This window comes from Rissa tridactyla, chromosome 5, assembly GCF_028500815.1.
Source record: "Rissa tridactyla isolate bRisTri1 chromosome 5, bRisTri1.patW.cur.20221130, whole genome shotgun sequence".
Classification (NCBI taxonomy): domain Eukaryota; kingdom Metazoa; phylum Chordata; class Aves; order Charadriiformes; family Laridae; genus Rissa; species Rissa tridactyla.
Genome location: NC_071470.1, coordinates 72,619,447 through 72,639,800, shown reverse-complemented (window position 1 = coordinate 72,639,800; position 20,354 = coordinate 72,619,447). Strand labels below are relative to the sequence as shown.

At 40.2% G+C, this 20,354-nt stretch overlaps 1 protein-coding gene across 12 annotated transcripts in view; it reads left to right on the top strand.

Moving 5' to 3' along the window:
- Window positions 1–268: 268 nt before the first annotated feature.
- Window positions 269–20,354, top strand: part of OTUD4 (OTU deubiquitinase 4) — a 36,147-nt gene continuing 16,061 nt past the window's right edge. For 5 of the 12 annotated variants that reach the window (XR_008466770.1, XM_054203971.1, XM_054203972.1 and 2 more), the window contains exons 1-11: window positions 281–510; window positions 3,074–3,615; window positions 5,142–5,225; window positions 8,227–8,277; window positions 9,677–9,723; window positions 13,605–13,677; window positions 14,124–14,205; window positions 15,007–15,151; window positions 17,149–17,206; window positions 17,583–17,700; window positions 17,948–18,012. Coding sequence is in view for 11 of the 12 variants with exons in the window: in XM_054203971.1 (XP_054059946.1) it covers window positions 3,451–3,615; window positions 5,142–5,225; window positions 8,227–8,277; window positions 9,677–9,723; window positions 13,605–13,677; window positions 14,124–14,205; window positions 15,007–15,151; window positions 17,149–17,206; window positions 17,583–17,700; window positions 17,948–18,012 (888 nt within the window). In the remaining variant the exon portion in view is untranslated. Of the gene's footprint in view, window positions 511–3,073; window positions 3,616–5,141; window positions 5,226–8,226; window positions 8,278–9,676; window positions 9,724–13,604; window positions 13,678–14,123; window positions 14,206–15,006; window positions 15,156–17,148; window positions 17,207–17,582; window positions 17,701–17,947; window positions 18,013–20,354 lie in introns of those variants that run through there. The other 7 variants (XM_054203977.1, XM_054203976.1, XM_054203974.1 and 4 more) reach the window with 3 other exon arrangements.

Below are 20,354 nucleotides of genomic sequence, written 5' to 3'. Positions count from 1 at the left end.
ACGTTTCCCGGGTTGTACCACTGCGTGCAGGCTGCGGCTAGGGACATGAGGCGATTGCTGCTCGCCTCAGCGTCATCCAGCTCCTCAAAGCCGCCCGGCGGCGGAGCCCAAGAGGGACAGCCCCGCGCGAAACGTCGCTCCTTCCTCCGGCACCTGGGCGTTCTCCCCGGCCGCCTCTTGTCCTCCCCTCTGCGGCAAATGGTACGGGCCGCAGCAGCCGGCACAGGTGCCGTCGGTGGGACAAACCAACAGCGGGCGGAGGGGGAGCGGTGCGGGCGGGCGCTCCCTCCCTCGCGCGTGCGGCCAAGAGTGATGAGAAGGCGGCGAGGCGGGAGGGCGAGACCGGGACGGGGCCGGCAGCGGCCGCATCATCGGGGAGCGACGCCAGCGGGGCGGCTGCCGCGGGAGATTGAAGTGCCTGCGCCGGCGAGGCGAGGCGAGGGTGGTGCCGCCGTCGCGGCCGTTTCCCGGGGGGAGGAGAGGAAGAGGGGGCTGCCCGCCCCTCCGTCGGTAAGTGCCCGTCAGCGGGTGAGGGAAGAGTGCGGGCCCCGCCGGGTGGTGAGCCCCGGCCTCATAGCCCCTGCCGCGCAGGGAAGGCCGCCGAGCCGGTTGGGCCCCGGTGGGTCCGGGCTGCAGGCCGAGGGGCCGCCCCCGCCCCCTGGGGTCGCCCAGGCCCAGGCTTGCGGACTTGATGGCGGGGGGGGGGGGGAGGCGGTGGCGGCTTCTGGTGAACCGGAGCTGTGTGAAGCGGGGAAAGAGCGGGCGGGAAAGCTGGGGAAAACCAGTCTCCTCTCTCCAAGGTTGCAGTTGGATGAGTAAAGGCTGCTCCTAACACTCCCTCCCACCTCGCCCCTACTTTTGCTGGCCCAGGCAGGCCCTGAACTGAATCACAAAACTAATCTTTGTTGAAAAATAAAAGTTGTAGGGTGTTTTTTTGATTTTTTTTTTTTTTTTTTTTTTTTTTTTTTTATCTTGAGTCAGCTTCCTGAGCTGATTCAGTGCACGGGCAGCAGAAGTGCTTGTGTGGGCCATAGAGGTTGGTGCAGAGGAAGAAGGAGCGGCTGGAGCTGCTGCCAGTGGCAGGAGTGCTGGCTGGAAGTGCTAATGAAGCCGCTTGCTAGTGACAGCATCTGTAATAGCTCATGAGTTATAATTTGGCCATTGTTACCTTGATGGAGCATTTATTTTAACGTTGAGGTATTTCAGATGTCTTTCAGTGGATGCGTTTCCCCATATGCCATAAAAACTGTGCATGTACAGGCTAGATTTCTTCAGCATGAACTTCAGCTTTTTAGAAATGGATTGCCTCTTGTATAGCGCTACTTGGAAAAAAAATATCTGTAGGTCACTGTTGCCTGATTGACTTCAGCATTCGATTGCAAAAAGAGGAGGCTTTTAGGAAAGTGACAGCTATATGGCTCTAACTGTTTAATTTTCTCAGTGTATTCACTTACCAGAACTACATTTACATTCTGTTACATACTGGATGACCTCGTGTGTAGAGGCATTCCTGAGTCTAACAGATGTGACAAAAGGCGTTTGCCCCTCCCCTAACCAGCCTTTAGAATCGCGGTGACAAAAGGCTCAAATATGAGGGAAGATAAATTTGTGAATGTGTTAGAGGATAGTTCTGTCTCTAACCGTGACAAATAGAGTGAGGATAGAATGGGAATATTCTGAAGAAACTCTGTAACTGGATGCTAGTTTGATAGGTCTCAAAAGCATCTTGACAAATCACTTTTATCCACAGAAGAAGCACCTTCTCATGTGCATGACTCTGTTAGGCTGAGTTTCTTCAGTGAATATGGTAGCTGAGTGAGTGGCAGCAACTGTTTATAGTTCAGTCTTGTTAGATGACCTTTCCCATCTTCTGGTGAGAAGTTTGAGCCTTCCCTCCAGTCCCTTGCTAGTATTTTTACCTCGTGCTCCTTGTCTCAAACATCCCCGCACTGCCTAACCAGCTCTCTGTGTCTTGGAGGTTCAGGTGCGGATAGGGCTTTACTTTCATTTCTCTCAGTTTAGATTTTCCTTGCTTAAAGAGATCCCTGGGAATTTGCTTTTGTTTCCAGTAGACCAACTCCTTTCTGGCAAACCTGGGCTTCTGTTAGGAGAAGGGTGTTTGATACTGCTTGTGCAGAGCTGCTATAATAGTGGACTCAGCCTGGCTAGTAACTTCTGCTTATTCAATCACTTATTACATACAGATTTCAGCTCAAGTCACCACCCTCCCTGGTCTTATTACTGTTGGCTGAAAGTAAAAATCAGGATTTTCATTCCTTCTGACTTCGTCACTCTTTTGTGACGTGAGCATCTAAATTTGTTCATTTAAGCCAAGAAGTAGCTGGCAGCATTTTACTTATTGCTGGTGCTATTGAGAGCTTTGTAGCTCTTCCTCCTAGGTAAGTCACACAACCACAGTAAAAAACAAACAAAAAACCAACACAACCTTACAAGTTTGGAAAGCTTCCTTTCTTGTCACGTTTTGGGCATGCAAATCTTCTAAAGCTTGTTTACAATGGCAAGCAAAATTTAGTTATGCAATTGCTGCTTCTTAGCAGTGGTATATAAAAAAAAAAGTAGTGTATTGAAAGTATTGAACGGCTTTTTTTATCCCTTTTTAATTAACCGTGCTTTTACTAGCCCAGTTCTATGTCCATCTTCTTTCCTGTAAGTGGATGGATTTCAAAAATAATCTTACAATCTAATCGGGGGGGGGGGGGGGAACCCAAAACAAACAAAAAACCAAACCCACGAAGCCCACATATCTATGGATTGGGTGTCGGACAACCCGATGTTAGTTGTAAAAGTAAAAAAGCTGTTAGGGAATGAGACGAGCCTGACCGGGTGCTAACAGCCAAGCCCCGACCACTGCGGGGATGATTCCCGGGCTCTGTGTCCGGCTCCTTCCCCCTCCGGGACTACCGCTCCCAGCAGCGCCCGGGACGAAAGTGAAAATAAACGCCAGGTTGCGCTTCTCTTTTTTTTTTTTTTTTTTTTTTCTTTCTTTCTTTTCCCCCTCCTCTCGCCGGCGGCGGTAGCACATGTCCTTTCCCTTTTGTTTTCCGCCCGGCAGGCCGTCTGCGGGACTCGCCGGGAATCGCCGCCCCGAGGGAGAAGCGGGATCGGGACCCCGCCGCAGCGGGGATCCGGGAGCTGCCGGCCCGGCCCGGCCCTGCGGAGAAGCAGCCTTAGAAGCGACGTATATTTTTACCCAGCTGGAAGTAAAACTTTGCCGTTTCTCTCCGGGATTCCCACATGCAAGTTGCTAACGTGAGACCGGCGACTTTTCCTATTGCTGCTGCTCCTTCGAGTGCCGGGGGGGGCAGCGCTCACCTCCCCGACCCGCTGCTCTTCCCTTTAGCCGGCCCTGGAACTGCTCGGTGGCTTTACCTCGCCATGTGGGGCTAGGAGAGAGGTGCAGCCATTCCTCCCCAGCGTGAAGCGGTAAAAATGGAGGCGGCGGGCAAAGCCGACGGCGGGGAGCAGAGTTATCAAGGCAGCGGCGTGGGGACTCCCGGCGAGGCTTCCATGGACTGCTACTTGCGATCTCAGGGCTTGTACAGAAAAAGAGTTGCCAAGGATGGATCTTGTCTGTTCAGGGCTGTGGCCGAGCAGGTAACTGCTTATTTAAAGCTGCTTTGCGTGAAAGCGTGGGAAGTGGATCTCATTAGTGGGTGATAATCAGTGTTAAAATGCAGACAAGTGTATGTTAAGGTTACACAGTCGTGAGCCAGGGAAAAATAAATAAATTCTAACTTGGCAGAGAAGTGCTGTGTGTACAGACTTCTGTCATCGAGAAATTGTTACCTGTTTTGACCTTCTACTGCCACCTCAGATCTTTTTTCAGTGTAAGATTTCAACATTTGTGTACAATTATATGAGACTATTTAGGAAGAGGAGTTTAGTGGGAAGAACTGAAAAGTCTTGTTCTTAGTTTTGTTAAGTAGTTTACTACAAAATTAGAGAAAGTGAGTAATTTATTTTCAGTTCTTCCTGTTGAATTCCCCTCCCCCATTTCAGTGTTGCTGTTAAAGGAAAAAAAAGTGACAGCGTCATCTTGTCTTAAATACAAAGAAACACCAGTGGGAGCTCTGGTGCTTCTGATTATGGCAGCCCAGATTCCTGTGCTAATTATACACAGTTAACTTTTTTTTTTTTAAAATTACATTCCCCACTGAATTTATAAGTTCAGACAAGCAAACACTATTGATCTGAAGTGAGCCCTTTTTTATTTCAAGGGAATAATTAATGGATATGTACATTGATATTATGATGTTTTTAATTAATATATGTAGAAGGTTTCTCCTGCACTACAGTGTATATAGAACTTTTTTCCCACTATTAATTGAATTTTTAACATCCCATTTTTATTTTATCAAAGGGAAGGTCTTTAATTCAGAGTTAGTAGGTGTTTATACACAAATTTGGCCTAATCTCTGTACTCTTCATGCAGAAAAACTGAACTGATCTGAATTTGGAAGTGTTTTAAATTGAGCGTAGTGTGTAAGGATTGCAAGAGAAGCTGCAATTTAAATTGACTGGAGCTTCCCTGTGTTGTAGTGAGGATGAGACAAAGTCACATTAGAGGTAACTCTGAACCTATGATGAAAGTAAGATTTTTTTCTATTAGAGATTTGAACAGGAGGTAGAATGCAGGTGTCGTATTGGGATATGAATTCCTGGCTTCCAAATCAGTATTTGGGCAACAGACCTACACCTCTTAAGAGAAAGTAACCCTGTGCTTTCTTAGATTTGGTTGGATTTCATTTGAATGAGTGCATGTCGGTAGTTGATTTCCTCATCCACTCCTGCAGTTACTCACTTCTTCAATTAAATGAAGTCCTTTACAAAGGAGTTGGTTAAAGAATGACAACAAATGCTACTCTTTTCGCTTAGTAAGTCCTCATAAAATTGAACGTCTGAATTTAGTAAATCTGTGAATTCTGCAGTTACTTAATTTTTGGTTAAGATTCACTTGCATAAAGATGTTATTACTGAATGAATACGCATTTAAAATATTCTTAAAAACAAAACTAGAGTATTTCCAAACCTGTATTTAGACAACAGCCGTTACTTATTTATAGCCCATCATCAATACTCCTGAGAATCAGTGTCACTTTCTTCTCTTTCTCCCTTTGTAGGTGTTACACTCTCAGTCTCGGCATATTGACGTTAGGATGGCTTGTGTAGACTATCTTCGGAAAAATAGGGAGAAATTTGAAGCAGTAAGTATTTCTGTTTTCTTTGTGAGCATTTAAATAAGTATTTATTCCTTCCACTTTTCTAAGGTATATTCTGCTGTCTGTGACAGTATTCATCATAGCTATATACTAGGTAATGATTTTTAAAGTGAATGTGCTTTTAAATTAATTGGCACATGTGTGTAGTAACTAATTTTCATAAGCCTGGAGAAAGACCTGCATACTGCTTGGACTGGAAGGATGTTGGGTGGGAATAGTGGGGAAGAGTTTTTAATGCCCATTAAAAAACAAAAAAAAACTTTCTTAAACTTTAATAGGCTGTAGTGGAGCTACCAAAATCTGGATTCTGTTGTAGTATAATGCCTACTTTAAAATAAGCGTAAAGGTCATAAGGTCATAACATGTTCTTATTGTGCTATTTAATTGCTTTTACAATATATGAGGGATTTGACAGATCAGTGAAATTTGTTTTGGGGTCTACAATTTATTATGCGTTGCCACCATGGTTTTTTTTCTAAACATCTGTAACAAAGTTCTCCTTCATCAGCCACAGACAAAATATTTTGATTTTGATCTATACTTGGCAAATGTCATCAGTGTTAATATTAAAAAATCCTTTTTTTCTTCCTTTTAAAAGAAAGGTAATAAATAATGATGCTCCTGTTAGTGTTCGTATGTATTTGAGTGTATATACAATTTAACTAATTTTCAGGATAGACAAAATAGGAGTATGTGTAAGCATTTATTACTAGAGGATTATTACTCAGCTCTCTTTTTCTCTTCTAAATTTACCCAGACCCAAAATAAAAAGTCTGCTTTAGATGCATGTTGGCATAGGGAAGAGAAGGAAAGCAGAAATATGAGTTTGTGTATTTGCTATAATTTCTGACAAAGTACACTAAGCTCAAGTGTGACTGATCCCTGTTAATGTGGAAGTCGTCAAAAATGAATGATGTAAAATACAGTGAATTTCTCTGGGAGAATGCGTCTCTGACTTGACTGTTTCCGTTTGCCAGGACTGTTTGTTTCCAGTCCATCTGAGGACTTACCAACTCTTAGATCTCTCTGTTCTTCCCTGCCACCACTGACTTTTAAATTTCTTTCTTTCCAGTATTATTCCATTCACTCCAATATCTGCTTCTCTACTTCTGTTTTCTTGTTTCATTGTGTAGTTCTTGGAAATACCATGACCCTTCTCGAGCCTAAATGTATTTGTTGACCTCAGCTGGTTTTACTATCTTGGTCTCTGTCCTCAAAACTCCCAGTCTTGCTGTTCTTTTTTCCTCAGACTTTATGCGAGTGATACGACCTCTCCTCTATCCATCCTCGCTGCCCTTCTGAAAAGTCCCTTTTAAAAAAAGCTTCTTGTCGATTTTCAGAATAGTTGTTCCATGTACAAGGTTGAGGTGTTTCATATCTGTTCTCGTTTCCTAGCATTCCTACTCCCTCAGGTACCTCACTGCAGCTCTGCTGATCTCCTTTGCTCCCGGTATCTCTTACTTTAATTTGTGCATTCCATTTGGAAAATATCATTAACTTATTTCTCTTAAAAAAAAAAAACCTAACAAACCAACCAAAAAAACCCCACAAGCACAAAAAACTCCCCAACAAATACCACAAACAACAAATGCCTCTGTCCCTAATCTCTTAGTTCAGCTATTTACTAATCTGCCACCTTAGTAGTTATGCTCTATTGACCTGTACTGGTGGTACTCACTGAAGTTCCTCTTCTGTCTATTGTAACCATTTCAGCTTGGAATTCTGTCTCTTTCATTCCATTGATACTACTGTAATCAAAGTGTCATGTGACTCCTGTGTAAGCACCATCTTCAGTTTCATCCTTATCCTTTCTTGAAGTGTTATCTTTGATTGCTCCTGTTCTGTATTTATTCTCTATTTTAACTCTTTAATTTTCTATGAGGAGTTTCTGGTGCCCTTCCTTTCTTGCTCTGTGCATTATCTTTAGGTCATTTTGACACACGTTTTAGTGATCCACCTTTTAACTTCATACCTTCATTGCTTCTGTCTAAATTAAAAATTTTGGGCAGACTTTTTGATTGTTCTCATGAACAACACTGTCCAGCCAGGTTCAAAATGGCTAAAGCAGAATTTTTAATCTCAGTACTCTGTTCAGTTTTCCTTATTATTTTGTTTCTTAATCACTGGATAAAGAGGCCATCCTGCTTGTAGCTTAAGTTCATAATGGGAATTACTTCTTTGGACCTCCGTGGATCTTTATTTTGACTAAATCAAGCAGATTGTGTCTAAATAGCGTTTTCTTAGTGCAGCCTCTCTGTTGGCCAGCATGGCTGAACCACTTTGAAGTTATGGTGTCTCAGTTACGGCAGCATCTTTCTCAGGCCTTGACAAATGTGAATTTGGTCTCTTCATGCGTGTTAAGGAGTGCAGCTGAAGGATTACTTTCTTAGCCTGTCACTTGCAGTGTAGCCTAATTGTTTTCATCCTTTCACTGAAAGTAAAAGCAGTTTGAAGTGATACAGAAAAGAGGAAAAAGTGCTTTATGGCTTGCCTATACTCTGTCTTACTGCTGCTTGGTTACTACAGAAATGTGACTCCCATTTCCAATTGTCCATTGATGCCTATTTATTTTAACAAGATACTTGAATAAGGCCACACATGCTCTCTCCAGTGATGCTGTATATGCCTGGAGTGAATTGTCCATAAACGTCTACTTGACAGCATCTTTGCCTTCTTTCAGATTTCCCGTTTGGCTGCTGGATTTCTTTTTGGCGCTTTTTATGGTTTGATTTTGGATTGTGTGATGACTCCAAAAGCTGGTTATGTGGTTATTTTCTGGAATGCAGACCTGTATGTTTGACCAATTATTCTCTCATCTCGACATCACTCTATACTTAGATTGTAAGCTCTTTGAGGTCAGGATAGTCTTAAATCTCCAATGGTACATTCCCATTGGTAGTCAGTCATATACTGGGGATTCCATATGCTACGCTAATAAAAATGACTAATTATTACTCTTTTTTTTTTTTTTTTTTTTTAAATACAGTTCATAGAGGGGCCATTTGAAGAGTATTTAAAATGTTTGGAAAATCCACAGGTATGTTAAACTTGATTTGTATTAGAAAGCAGTGCTTTTGTTGAAGTTGATGGGTAACTGGATTTTGGTTTTTTTCCTCTCAAATGTTTTTGACTGAGCTTGAGAGGTCCTTGAATTTTGTGAATATATACTTTTATGCGAATATATACTTTTATGCATGTAGTTTCTATTGAAAAATGATTTGGTTAATTACTTTGTGTCTTGGTTTAAACCTGTTATTCCTCAAAATTGTATCCAAATGTTTCTAGCGTCTGCAAATGCTAAGAAACATAGTGTGGCTAGCTTTTTCTTGAAGACACCTTTGAACAAAGGCTTAAAAGTTTAAGTGATAAAAGCACAGTTACTTACGTAAGGGATATTATGAACAGTAGCCACAGGCTGTTATGAAGGTACTGATTCGAAGCAAAATTATTATTTTATTCCCTCTAATTTAATTTTAGTATTTTCATTAGGGGGTTAACAATTTGTGTAAGCTGGGGAGGGGAAGAGGACTATCTAGTACATTGCAAAATCTGTTCATTTTTTTTAAGCGCCTGTACGTAAATTTTATTAAATTCTCCCCTCCTAAAAATCAAAGCAGGATTTTTTTTCCCCTTTTTTTCCCCTGCCATGCCTCAGCGTCCCTAGTTAGAATGGATGACCAGATGGTTCTTTATTTCAGTTTCCAACATGAATGGTGGAAGGAGGAAAAAAGTGGTTGGTAGCCTATTCTGCTTCTATCTTGCTTTGTTTATTCCAGGATTTTTAATTGCAAAGCTTTGTTAGTCAAATCCTCAGACGATATGTTACGCTAAGTGGTAAATCATGTTGTTTTCGAGTAGAACTTATTTTGCACTGAGCTACGCCAATGTGAATGGTTTACAGCACTGAACTGTAGATATGGAAAATGTCTTTTTCATACATGTCTACTAATGTTTAAAAAAATCTTTTTGAAAAATAAAACACAGTAGGTTTTCTACGTATCATAGAAATTAATACTAAGTTTGTCTGTATTTGAAAATGGTTATAAGAATTTAAAAAAATATTAAAAAAAAAAATCAAACTGCTACAAATTCCTGTCCCAAACTTAGTTTCAGTCATTTTTAATTTAGTAAGAATTTTTTTTTTTAAAAAAAAGGTAACAACAACAAAAAAGAAAAGAAAAATTAGTCACATGATACACAGTACAGTCGTTAAGCTGGTAATGGAAGAAACAACTTCTACTTTTCTGTGATTTGAGTCTGGGTTATGGTGTTACTGACACTTCCTGCTCCTGGCTAAACTCCAGACTCAGTGGTGATAATTTTTTATTTTTATTTTTTGACAATGATTTCTTACTTCTCTTGATCTACACATGAAGAAGTATGATAATTGTGTGTTTGTTTGAACTTTAATTTTCTTTTGTTTTTTTCAATAACAGGAATGGGTCGGACAAGTAGAAATAAGTGCCCTTTCTCTTATGTACAAGTAAGAAAACCTTTAAATATGTTTTATTGAGATTGGTTCAGTTGTTTTGTTAGTTAATCAGTTGGAATAGCAAAGATGGAATTGTATATTATACCATAGTTCTCCAGAAAATTACAAATATGCTTGGAAAATTGCAGCTGTCAAGGTATTAAATAAAAATATAAAAAGTAAGCTTTGAAACTGACATTTAATCTGGGATTTGAATACAGGTTTGCAATAATGTCATGCATCTCACCTGCACAACTAATTGTGGGTAGAGTCATACAGTTTGTATTTGGTTAATCTTCATATCTTAATTTTTCTGTTAAAGTTGCTTTTCTTCCTATTTGTCACCAAGGCTTTAATGTTAACTCTGTTGCTAAGCTGTGGGCTGTACCCATTTCCTTATTACCTCTGTACAAATGCCCTGATGTAGCTTAGTGATACAAGTATTGAAGGCTGCATACTAGACAGCCGTTGTCACACCTCCCCTGGTATGAAGTTGTATGTACTAGTATAAGACTGCCTGGTGGACTGCTGTACCTTATTCTTTTTTCTGTATAAGTTTTCCTTTTTCCACTGTATCAGTGTAGGTGAAATAGTACGAGTTTGTCGAGGGGCCATAGCTTGAGCTGTGCTTAAGAAATGTTTCGGTATTTGTGCATGCATAAACACTCCTCTTGATGATGAACAGTTTTGCTGATGTGCTTTTATTAAATATAATCCTGTATATTAATCTTTCTTCACAAAGTAGTAAGAAACAGTATGCTGAATATTTACAACCGCTTTCTAATTACTGTCTGAGGGAATGAGCAATGTACAGCATCTACAGCATGGAAGGGAGGGGGTTAGAACTAGATGATCTTCCGACCCAAACCATTCTATGATTCTGTTCTTCTTTTTCTGCTGTTTGTAAACCAGTTAAAAAATTCAGTATTTAAAAATGCTTACTGTAAATTAATGACTTTCATCGTACTTTGACTCTTGATGAGACAGTTAAGAGGAAAGAAACTAGTTAAATTTTACTTTCAGGTACTTAGATGAGTGTTAAGTGCAGGAAATTACATGAAATACTATCTTTGCATTTTACGTGGTTTATGGGACAGTTTAGAGTTGCATGGGTGGAAGAGGACTGAACTGAAAATCAGAGTAAGGTTTGACTCAAGAGGTGTAGTGAGAAGGTCTGGTGGTTAGTTTGAGCCAGGGTGTAGAGGGACGCAACTCAAATTAAGTCAACAAAATTGTGTGCTTGATCACATCAGAACTGGATGGTTGTGATCTTCTGTTTGTTGTATTTCTGGCCATGAGAAATGTATTCTCATGAAATAGAAGCAGTTTATTTTGAAGTCATGATATGTTGGTATCCAGCACCGTAGATGATAAATGAATACAGAGACAAATCCTGGTTGATAATAGTATTTTTTAAATTTCCGTTGGAAGCATGAGGAGACTTGTGGCATAGTTGCAACTATATGTAGTATTTCACCGCAGACTTGAACACGTACCAATTGTTACTGCCATACTTGTTTTGGGAAGACTGGCTTCTATTAAAAAGGCAATTGAGAAGCTCTGGGAAAGTAGGAATGGTGGTGGAGATGTGGAGGTAGAGGTGTACCTTTCTGGATGCTGGCAAACTGAAGGGAAGCAGTAGTATGAATTTCCTGTTCTGTGCCAAGTGGAGAAGTGAGAGAGTTGCAGACTTTTCAAGCATAGGATAGAAATACAGTATGAATAGGTTTATTTTCATTTTCACTCCTGAGATCTGTCACAAGTATACTTTGGCTATCTAGTAAATTTTCATTGCCTCCCTGAAGTGGGTGGGTGTCCTGGTTTGAGGTAAAACAGAACCAATTTTCTGATTTGTAATTTTACTTTTTAGCTGGGCTTCTTCTAACTGACTAAAGCCTGAAATGAACAGCATATTGTTCAGGCACTGTTCACTCTCAGAGTGATAAGACCTGATTATACCAAAGAACGGTATGCACAGAGGCTCTTGCTTAGACTTATTGCTATAACAACCAAGGTCAGCTAACTTCGCTGTTTTGCCCCGTTAGAGGGTCGGAAGCGGAGAAGCGTAGAGGGGTCCCACCTGCAGGGAGGAGCAGACGGGACAGGTGACCCAAAACTGACCAACAGGGTATTCCATCCCATGTGCATCACGCTCAGTATAAAAGCTGAGGGATCAAAGGGGCAAGGGGGCTCTGGCTCGCTCTTTCTTCAGTGGCCGATGTCTGAGGAGGACCCTGTCTGTTCGTCTGCCTTTGATCCCAATCTGAGCATTCCTGAGTCTAGTTCCGGCATTCAGTCCGTCGCTGACTCCAGTCTGGGACTTTCCCTGTGTCTGCCAGCGACGCAGTCATCATCCTGGGAGCTGGATACGGTTTTGTATAGATTGTATAATTGTTTTCCTTTAATTTTATTATTCTATTATTATTTACTATTTTCTTATTTATTATTATTTTCATTGAAGTAGTTCAGTTCTTTTTCTGAACTTGTAAATCTCCTTATCTCTTCCTCTCCTCTCTGAGAAGAGAGGGGGGAAGGGCCGTCTGTCATTCTGATTGGCCAATCCGGCCAAAACCATGACAGTGGGATTCTGAGCTATGAAATTCTTTTCCTGTCAGAATTGCTTTTTCTGAGTTGTTGTAGAAAGTTGGTTTTTTTTTTTAATCTAAAAACTGCACCTGTGAATATACTTAATCATTTTGCAAGGATAATAGAACTTTTGCTTGTGTGAGCAAGGAAGAACTTCAAAGAAGTGATAGGTTGCTGAGCAAAGAATTCGAAGGGAGGATTATAGATAAAAGAGAGGAAAAAAATATGAAATTTAAGATCAAGACAGAGATTGATTATAGCTGAAAAACAAGTAGCAAAGATTGATAGTCTTTCAGTTTTTAGAAAATAAAAAAAATCAAATAGCATGTCATATCAGTATCGGTTGTAGATCAGTTGAGTATTGGCGAAACACTGCAATGGCACACTGTCTGCTGCTTCGGTCCAAGCTTCCACAAAAGTTTGTTTCCATTCTCTCAGTTGAAGAGACAACAGAGGGGTTTCTTTTCCATTTTAAATTCAGCAATTTGAGTCTAATGAACAAAACATGGTGTTAGACTCCACATTTGCTGGAGTCTTTACCCAAAAAGAAAGGGAGAGTGAGCCTTCTTGATGTCTTTTTTTGCAGTGTATTATCCATTTTAAAACGCAGGAAAAGATTCTTCTCGCTACACATGGGAAAAACTGAGACTTGTGGAGGGCGTGATTTTCAGAGGTGCCGGACACTTGGTTACAATTTGTGATCCTCAGGCAATGCCCACTGATGGTCTGTTGGGCTTTTGGCACGCTCCTTAGCACGCTGTGGCAGCTGGGCCACCGTTTGGGAGCAGAAACATTGTGTGGACCCTTCTGAGCCCGAGAACTTGGTTTCTGAGCACAGATATGAGTCGTTCTGTTAGCTGGCCTCTGTGCCCAAAAAGGCTCTTGCATGCTTGTAATGAGGCTGCTAGTACAGGTTTAGCCAAAGCCATTGCTCACCTTCTGGAAACTTACCACTGTTTGCTGTCTTGGTTCATAAAGCCAGCCTTCTCTTTGTTCTGGTGGGTTTCCAAATGGCAAAGTGTAATGAATTTCTCCGGGACTGGGAATCCATCATCTTTCTAGACACAGCTCCAGAAGGCAGTGCCTGGAAATTTGTTTTCCTTGGCTCTGTGCGTGTTGTGCCAGCACATCTTATTCTAATATAGTCTTTCATAAAAGCAAGCCTTTTTTTGACCAGTGATAGTTGTACTCACCTTCTTCAGTATTCTTTTCCACTAGGAGTTTTCTGTGGTTATGTATGTTTCTTGAACTTGACTTGAATATTCCAATTTTAAAATGAATTCTTAACTGCTACTTTTTTTCCTCAGGAAAGATTTCATAATATACCGGGAACCAAATGCTTCTCCTTCACATGTAACTGAAAATGGCTTTTCTGATAAGGTAAAAAAAAAAAAAGTTTATGGCTACTGTGAAAGGCTGAATTAAGACTACTTTATATACAGCAATTAGTTTCATGTGATTTTTATTCCACACAAGGAAATGTTCTGAGAATTCAATTTTAACTATTTCTTTTGTACATTTAAGGCAGCTATTCTGTTAATACATGTAGCACTTCTTTTTAAATGTATGGTTCATATTTGGGTTGTAGTATATCTTCCTAGTAATCTGAAATTCTGTGAAAATCAATTTATAAATGCTACCTCTGTCTCCAATTATTATTGGTTTAAAGGACATCCACTAAACCTTTTGATTGTTTTATTGATACTTTGAGATCCTGAGAGATAACAAAGCGCATTGGTACATTAAATTGAATTTAAAAGGTAGTGCTCATATCAAAAATCAAATGAGATGCAAACCCTAAAATATCTGTGTGGTTTTTCTAATAGGTGTTGCTGTGCTTCTCAAATGGAAACCACTATGATATCGTTTATCCCATAGAGTATTCAGAAAAGGCTGCTCTGTGCCAGTGTAAGTATTATGTTGGTTAGTTAAAAGCACGTATTTTTACCAAAAATCTTAAAATGATCACCATCGGGTTTCAGGAAAAGGCTCTGTATGTTCATTATAGTCATTCTTTAGTAGCTTAGTTTTCCATTTGAATTGTCGATGACTGTATGATTTTGCGAGATCATGAATACTTATTGTGTTCTGATTCCTGACAAAGCAGATTATATAGCAAGAGAAGACTAATCTGCCTCTTTGAATCTGGGTGGTATAATGTAAATGGAAAATGTTGGTGCACTAATTTATAATCTGTTGCATTGTCTTTGGTCAGCATTCTGGTTTTAGTTTTGTATTCCAGACTACGTTAGCAAACTAATGTATGTTTATGTTAAAATTATCCTTGCATGCGTAACTTGTCATAGAAATTATGGGGGTTACAAGTGCAAAAAACTGTCTTCATGGATTATTGTTTTCTTTACTAGATTGCAGAAATGCCCAAAGGTCCTAATCAGGTTTGATGGGTCACTGTGACAATCCCTACAAGGATTCTAATTCTTCATGAGAACTCTGCCTATGTGCAGGTTACACGGCTAAGGCCAAATTTGCCGACTGAGAGACCTGATTCCTGGTAGTTCCACGCGTACCCATTAAGCCATAGTAGTTGTAGCTGGTTTTGCTTCTAATGTCTTCACCATTTCATTTAACACATCAAAATATTTGCTTGCTTTGATTGAAGTAATTTGAAATGCAGCTGTAATGGTGGTTTAAGATCTGATTTACCTTGTAATTGATTTTGCTTTTCCACTTTCTCCTCCTCTTCCCCAGCTCTGCTATATGAATTGCTGTATGAGAAAGTATTTAATACAGATGTGAAGAAAATCATAGCAGAACTTAGTGCTGTTGGTGTGACAGAGGAAAGTAACGGTAGCAGTGAAGTATCTGCTTCAGATTCAGAAGACGACAGCTACAGGTAAATGTGACTTAAAAGTTTTAATGTAATGGCTATGAGTAATACCTGTTAAATAAGTTTTCTGAATTTCTGGTCCGTAGTAGAATCTAAGTTAGAGTTGAAAACCTTTACCCATTACTAAGAAAAGAAACACAAAGAGGTAAGGTTAAATCTATGAAAGAGTGAAATGTGCATTCTTCACTGTACCTAAGGTCAGGGTTTTGGTTCCTCCGTTTTTCCTGCAGTCTGGCTTCGGATCTCCTTACATAATGGAATATTGCCATTGCATCACGTTCCTCTTCCTGTTTAAAATAGCAGAATCCCCTGGCAGAGCTGTCAGTGTGCCAGTCTGGCTTGGTAAACTCTAGGAGAATTACTTGGCTCACTCTTGGAACTGAGTAGAGTTACAGGAATCTAATCCGAGTTGTGTTGCTTCCACATCTGGGGGCTGAAATGCCTGCTTGAGATGTAGCTAATGAAGAAATACAGATGTAGCTTGCTCCATTTTGTTTCGTGGTCTTAATGAAATGGTTATATTTGTGGGTTTATATTCCTTTTGCTGGACCTGGATGCTCTAGCAAGCTCTGAGATTTTGACTTACTGATTGCTTTTGCGCAGTAAGTCTTTCACAGCGCCATTTTTGCATTTACAAACTGACAGTTTTTCTTCTGTTTAATATTGTTCTTAAAACCCTGGCTTGTGTGAAATTCCATTGAAGCCATGGAGATTATGCCGTATTAGTACATCCTGTCTCCTCTTCCTCCTGAACATCCTTAAAGTCCTCTCTGAGGGCTCTGCTATAGTCAGTATAGCATGTGGCAGAAGAAATTCTTTGAGATGTTGGGAGCTGATTTTTTTTTCCTTAAGCTGAAAACAACAGAAAGGACGACAGTGGAAATCACCACAGAAAAAAACAAGTTCTGAGAAAGGGATTAGCTTCCTTTCTTGTTTGGGGGAAAAAAAACCCAACCAAAACCAACTAGGGAACATTTCCAATTAAAATACAAAGTATTCCTGCCTTGGGAACAATTATTGTAGTTAAATGTCAGAGAGCGGAAACCTTCTCTAACTCTTCCTGTTCTTGGAGCTTTCCTGGGCTTCATATGCGGTAGCATTACCCCCTATCTTTGGGATTCATAAGAAATATACTGCTAACCTCCATAGCACCTTTGTAAATGAAGGTCATATAGTCACTTGAGACTGTCAAACTCAAGATTTTTGATTTAAACCATCTGTCTTATGACTCAAGAGCTAGTGTGTGTGACTTTTGACCTAATTAACACAACTTACAAACACTTTGCTGTGTTTATGATGTCTTAGTTTTTTTGCTTGTCTTGGAGTTGACTTCAGCTTGTTTCATTACCTAGTTTTCCAGATGATCTTTGTCATTTTAGAAATGTGAACTTTTCAGTTATGTTGTTATTAAATGTGATTAGTTTATTTTGGTTTTGGGAGAAGTTAAAGCTGACAGTTGCCTACAACTGCTGTAGGGAAAAAAAATACTTGTTTTTTCTCTGTGGAAAGTAATTTTCCAGTGATGTCAGGTGTAGAGAAAAAGAGTAAATTAGAGTGCCTGATGCCAGTTAAATAGTGGAGTGATTTTTGGGTTTGTGCATGTGGGTTTTTTTTTTTTTTAATGTCTGTTTTTGCTATGTTTTCCTTGCGTAGCTGCAAAACTTTTAGAGGAATTTTTTGTGTCCTTTGCCTGCCCCCTTCTCCCCCCCTTTTTTTTTTCTTGAATGTTGGCTAAGTCAGTACACATAAATTAGACTTCCTAAATCTTGTACTTAGAAAGAAAAATCTTATTTTTAGCTTTATATGATATAGAAATGTGTTTCTTGGTTTAGACTTCGTTTTTTCATTTTAAGAGATGAAGATGTTCTGTGGTATGCTTATTGTGGAAAAATACATCGAGAGTGGTAGTTTCAGTATTCTTACCTGCTTCCAAGATGTTTCTTGCCTGATGTCCAGGCCTTATTAATACTGTATTACTACAGCTTGCTTCTGTTCTTTTGCAGAAGTAAAGCCACAACAGTTAGTGATATGAATGGATTGAAGTCTCTTTCTGGTAACAAGGTATTTATCTGTTAAGATTTATTTTTTTCCTAATAACTTGCACTCTGCTATATTTTTCAGTGTTTAATGTTCATGAGAGAATCTTGAGTTTTTACTTTTCCTAACATGTAATGTCTTAAAGCTACTTATGTCTTTGAAAAGTAATGTTTGCTTTTGACGTGCCCAAAGGTGTATAGTGTCTTTTTTAATGCTGCTTAGTTCTTAATTGTGTTCTGGTGTGGTTAAAAGAATACCATTGAATTATTTTTTTCAAAGCTCTTTATGCTGTGTGTATTTTCAGCTTCTTTATATTTCAGTTTAAAGCTTGAGCACTGTGATTGAAAAATGGAAAACTTTATGTAGTTGACCATTTAGCACTTTTTTCTGTTTCATACAGCACCTTAAGAGCAATGGGAATCCCACCTTGCTGGTCTTACCTAAAAAAGTTCTGAAATCACTCAATCCATCAGTTTACAGAAATGTTGAATATGATGTTTGGCTCCAATCCAAATGGGGTAAGTAACCCAATACTTAAAATTTCCAGCTTTTGCAAGCTGATGTATAAAGTGAAGCCCTTTTGAAGAACAGTGATGCAAATGGCAGTTTGGGTTTAGGAAATGGTATTCTTCACATGGGTCAGTGTGCAGATTTAGGGCCTGAACTTCTGGTTTGCATTTTTACTGCATCAAGAAAGTAACTCTTTTGGTGTATTTATTTTGGTGTATTTAAACTAACAGTATATTACTGCTAATGTATTTACAGATCAGCAAAAACAAGATTTTTCTATTGCTGCTGGCATGCAATACTCAGTTGGAGATAAATGTAAAGTAAGTAGTACTGAGTTGTAGTTTACAGACATCAACGTTTTGTTTTGCTCAAGATGCCAATTTTCCCTCTTTGTTAACTATTTTGATATATGATTGCTAGTTTCTAAATGCTCTTTGCTTGTGTTGTCAAATGTGCATATGCTCATTATTTAATTCTTGGCGGTGTTCATGACTTACAGCATACATGTAGAAAAGGCATATAATAGAACATCTGATCGGTGCAATTTTACTGCATTAAAAAGTGACAGAGTTAACTTCAAAAGTATATTTAATAAGATGACTGTGGACCTTAATGCTAAGTATACAAATAAGTTTGTGCAGGCATGCCTCCATGGTGAGTCCTTGCTACGTGTTGTAGAGTGCTAGCCTCTCTGTGAGAAGTAGGTGTATTTAGGGCATTTTACTTGGTTCAGGCTAAGCTCTATTCTTCTCTTGGTGGGCTGCGTAAGCTAGCTAGTTATTCCTGTGATGTGCAGAAGTGTGGGGTAGGTCTGTTTTATAAGACTAATCGTTATTTCCACTGCATCTTCTACCTTGGCTTCAGCAAGGTGTTCGACACGGTCTCCCACAGCATCCTCATAAGGAAGCTTAGGAAGAGTGGGCTTGATGAATGGACAGTAAGATCAATAGGTAACTGGTTGAAAGACAGAGCTCAGAGGGTTGTGATTAGGGGCACGGAGTCTAGTTGGAGGTCAGTGATGAGTGGTGTTCCCCAGGGGTCAGTACTGGGTCCAGTCCTCTTCAATATGTTCATCAATGACCTGGACGAGGGGATAGAGTGCACCCTCAGCAAGTTTGCTGATGACACAAAGCTGGGGGGGGTGGCTGACACAGCAGAAGGCTGTGCCACCATACAGAGACACAGGCTAGAGGGTTGGGCAGAGACAAACCTTATGAAATTCAATAAGGACAAGTGTAGGGTCCTGCACCTAGGGAGGAATAACCCCCTGCACCAGGACAGGTTGGGGGCTGACCTGCTGGAGAGCAGCTCAGCTGAAAGAGACCTGGGAGTCCTGGTGGATAACAGGATGACCATGAGCCAGCAATGTGCCCTTGTGGCCAAGAAGGCCAATGGCATCCTGGGGTGCATCAAGAAGAGTGTGGCCAGCAGGTCGAGGGAGGTCATCCTCCCCCTCTACTCTGCCCTGGTGAGGCCGCACCTGGAGTATTGTGTCCAGTTCTGGGCTCCCCAGTTCAAGAAGGACAGGGAACTGCTGGAGAGGGTGCAGCAGAGAGCTACCAAGATGATTAGGGGACTGGAACACCTCTCTTATGAAGAAAGGCTGAGGGATTTGGGTCTCCTCAGTCTGGAAAAAAGACAGCTGAGGGGGGATCTTATCAACACTTATAAATACTTAAAGGATGGGTGTCAGGAGGATGGGGCCAGGCTTTTTTTAGTGGTGCCTGGCAACAGGATGAGAGGTAATGGGCACAAACTTGAGCATAGGAAGTTCCACCTAAACATGAGGAGGAACTTCTTTACTTTGAGGGTGGCAGAGCACTGGAACAGGCTGCCCAGAGAGGTGGTGACATCTCTTGTCTCTGGAGACATTCAAAACCCACCTGGACGCGTTCCTGTGCAACCTGCTCTGGGTGACCCTGTTCTGGGAGGGGGGTTGGACTAGATGATCTCCAGAGGTCCCTTCCAACCCCTACCATTCTGTGATTCTGTGATTTGCTTCATCGTATTGCTGCATGATAGAAGGTTTGTGTGCATACAGTTGCACGATGAAGAACGATATTTTAGTGTTTTCTGTCACGTAGGCTTTTCTTTGGAGAGACAAAATCCAGCATCATAGTTCCGTGTATTTAGGTTCAGCTTTGGAGATAATATCGAAGCCATATTTGAATGGAGTCATTGAATCATATTTGGAGATAAAGATTACTGTTTGTAAATTGTCTTTGTACTAATCTCGTTACTTTCAAGTAGTGGAATACAGCTGGATTTAGTTACCGCAGATCCTGAAGATCCAAAGTTTTGGGTGATTCTTCCTCTTGCAGTATTTGAAGTGTGTTACACAATTTCTCTTTAAATTCTATTAAAATTTGTAGTATGTGTTACTGCTTAAGAATAAATAAACTTTGCTGTCAAATTCTGTAGTACTCAGATTAATCTCCTTAGATGTGTTACCTAAACTGGTGGTATTTGGATAAATATGGTTCTTCTAGGACATTTGATCATCTATTAAAGTTATTAATGTGAAAATGTTCAATTAGGTTTATTGTGCAGCATGGGGGCTCTTTCAGTTTCTACTTTTTTTATTTGTGTAATGGAATTAAGTATAGTAAATAAATATCAGGAAAAACACATCACAAAACTTTAAAAAAAAAAACACAAAAAA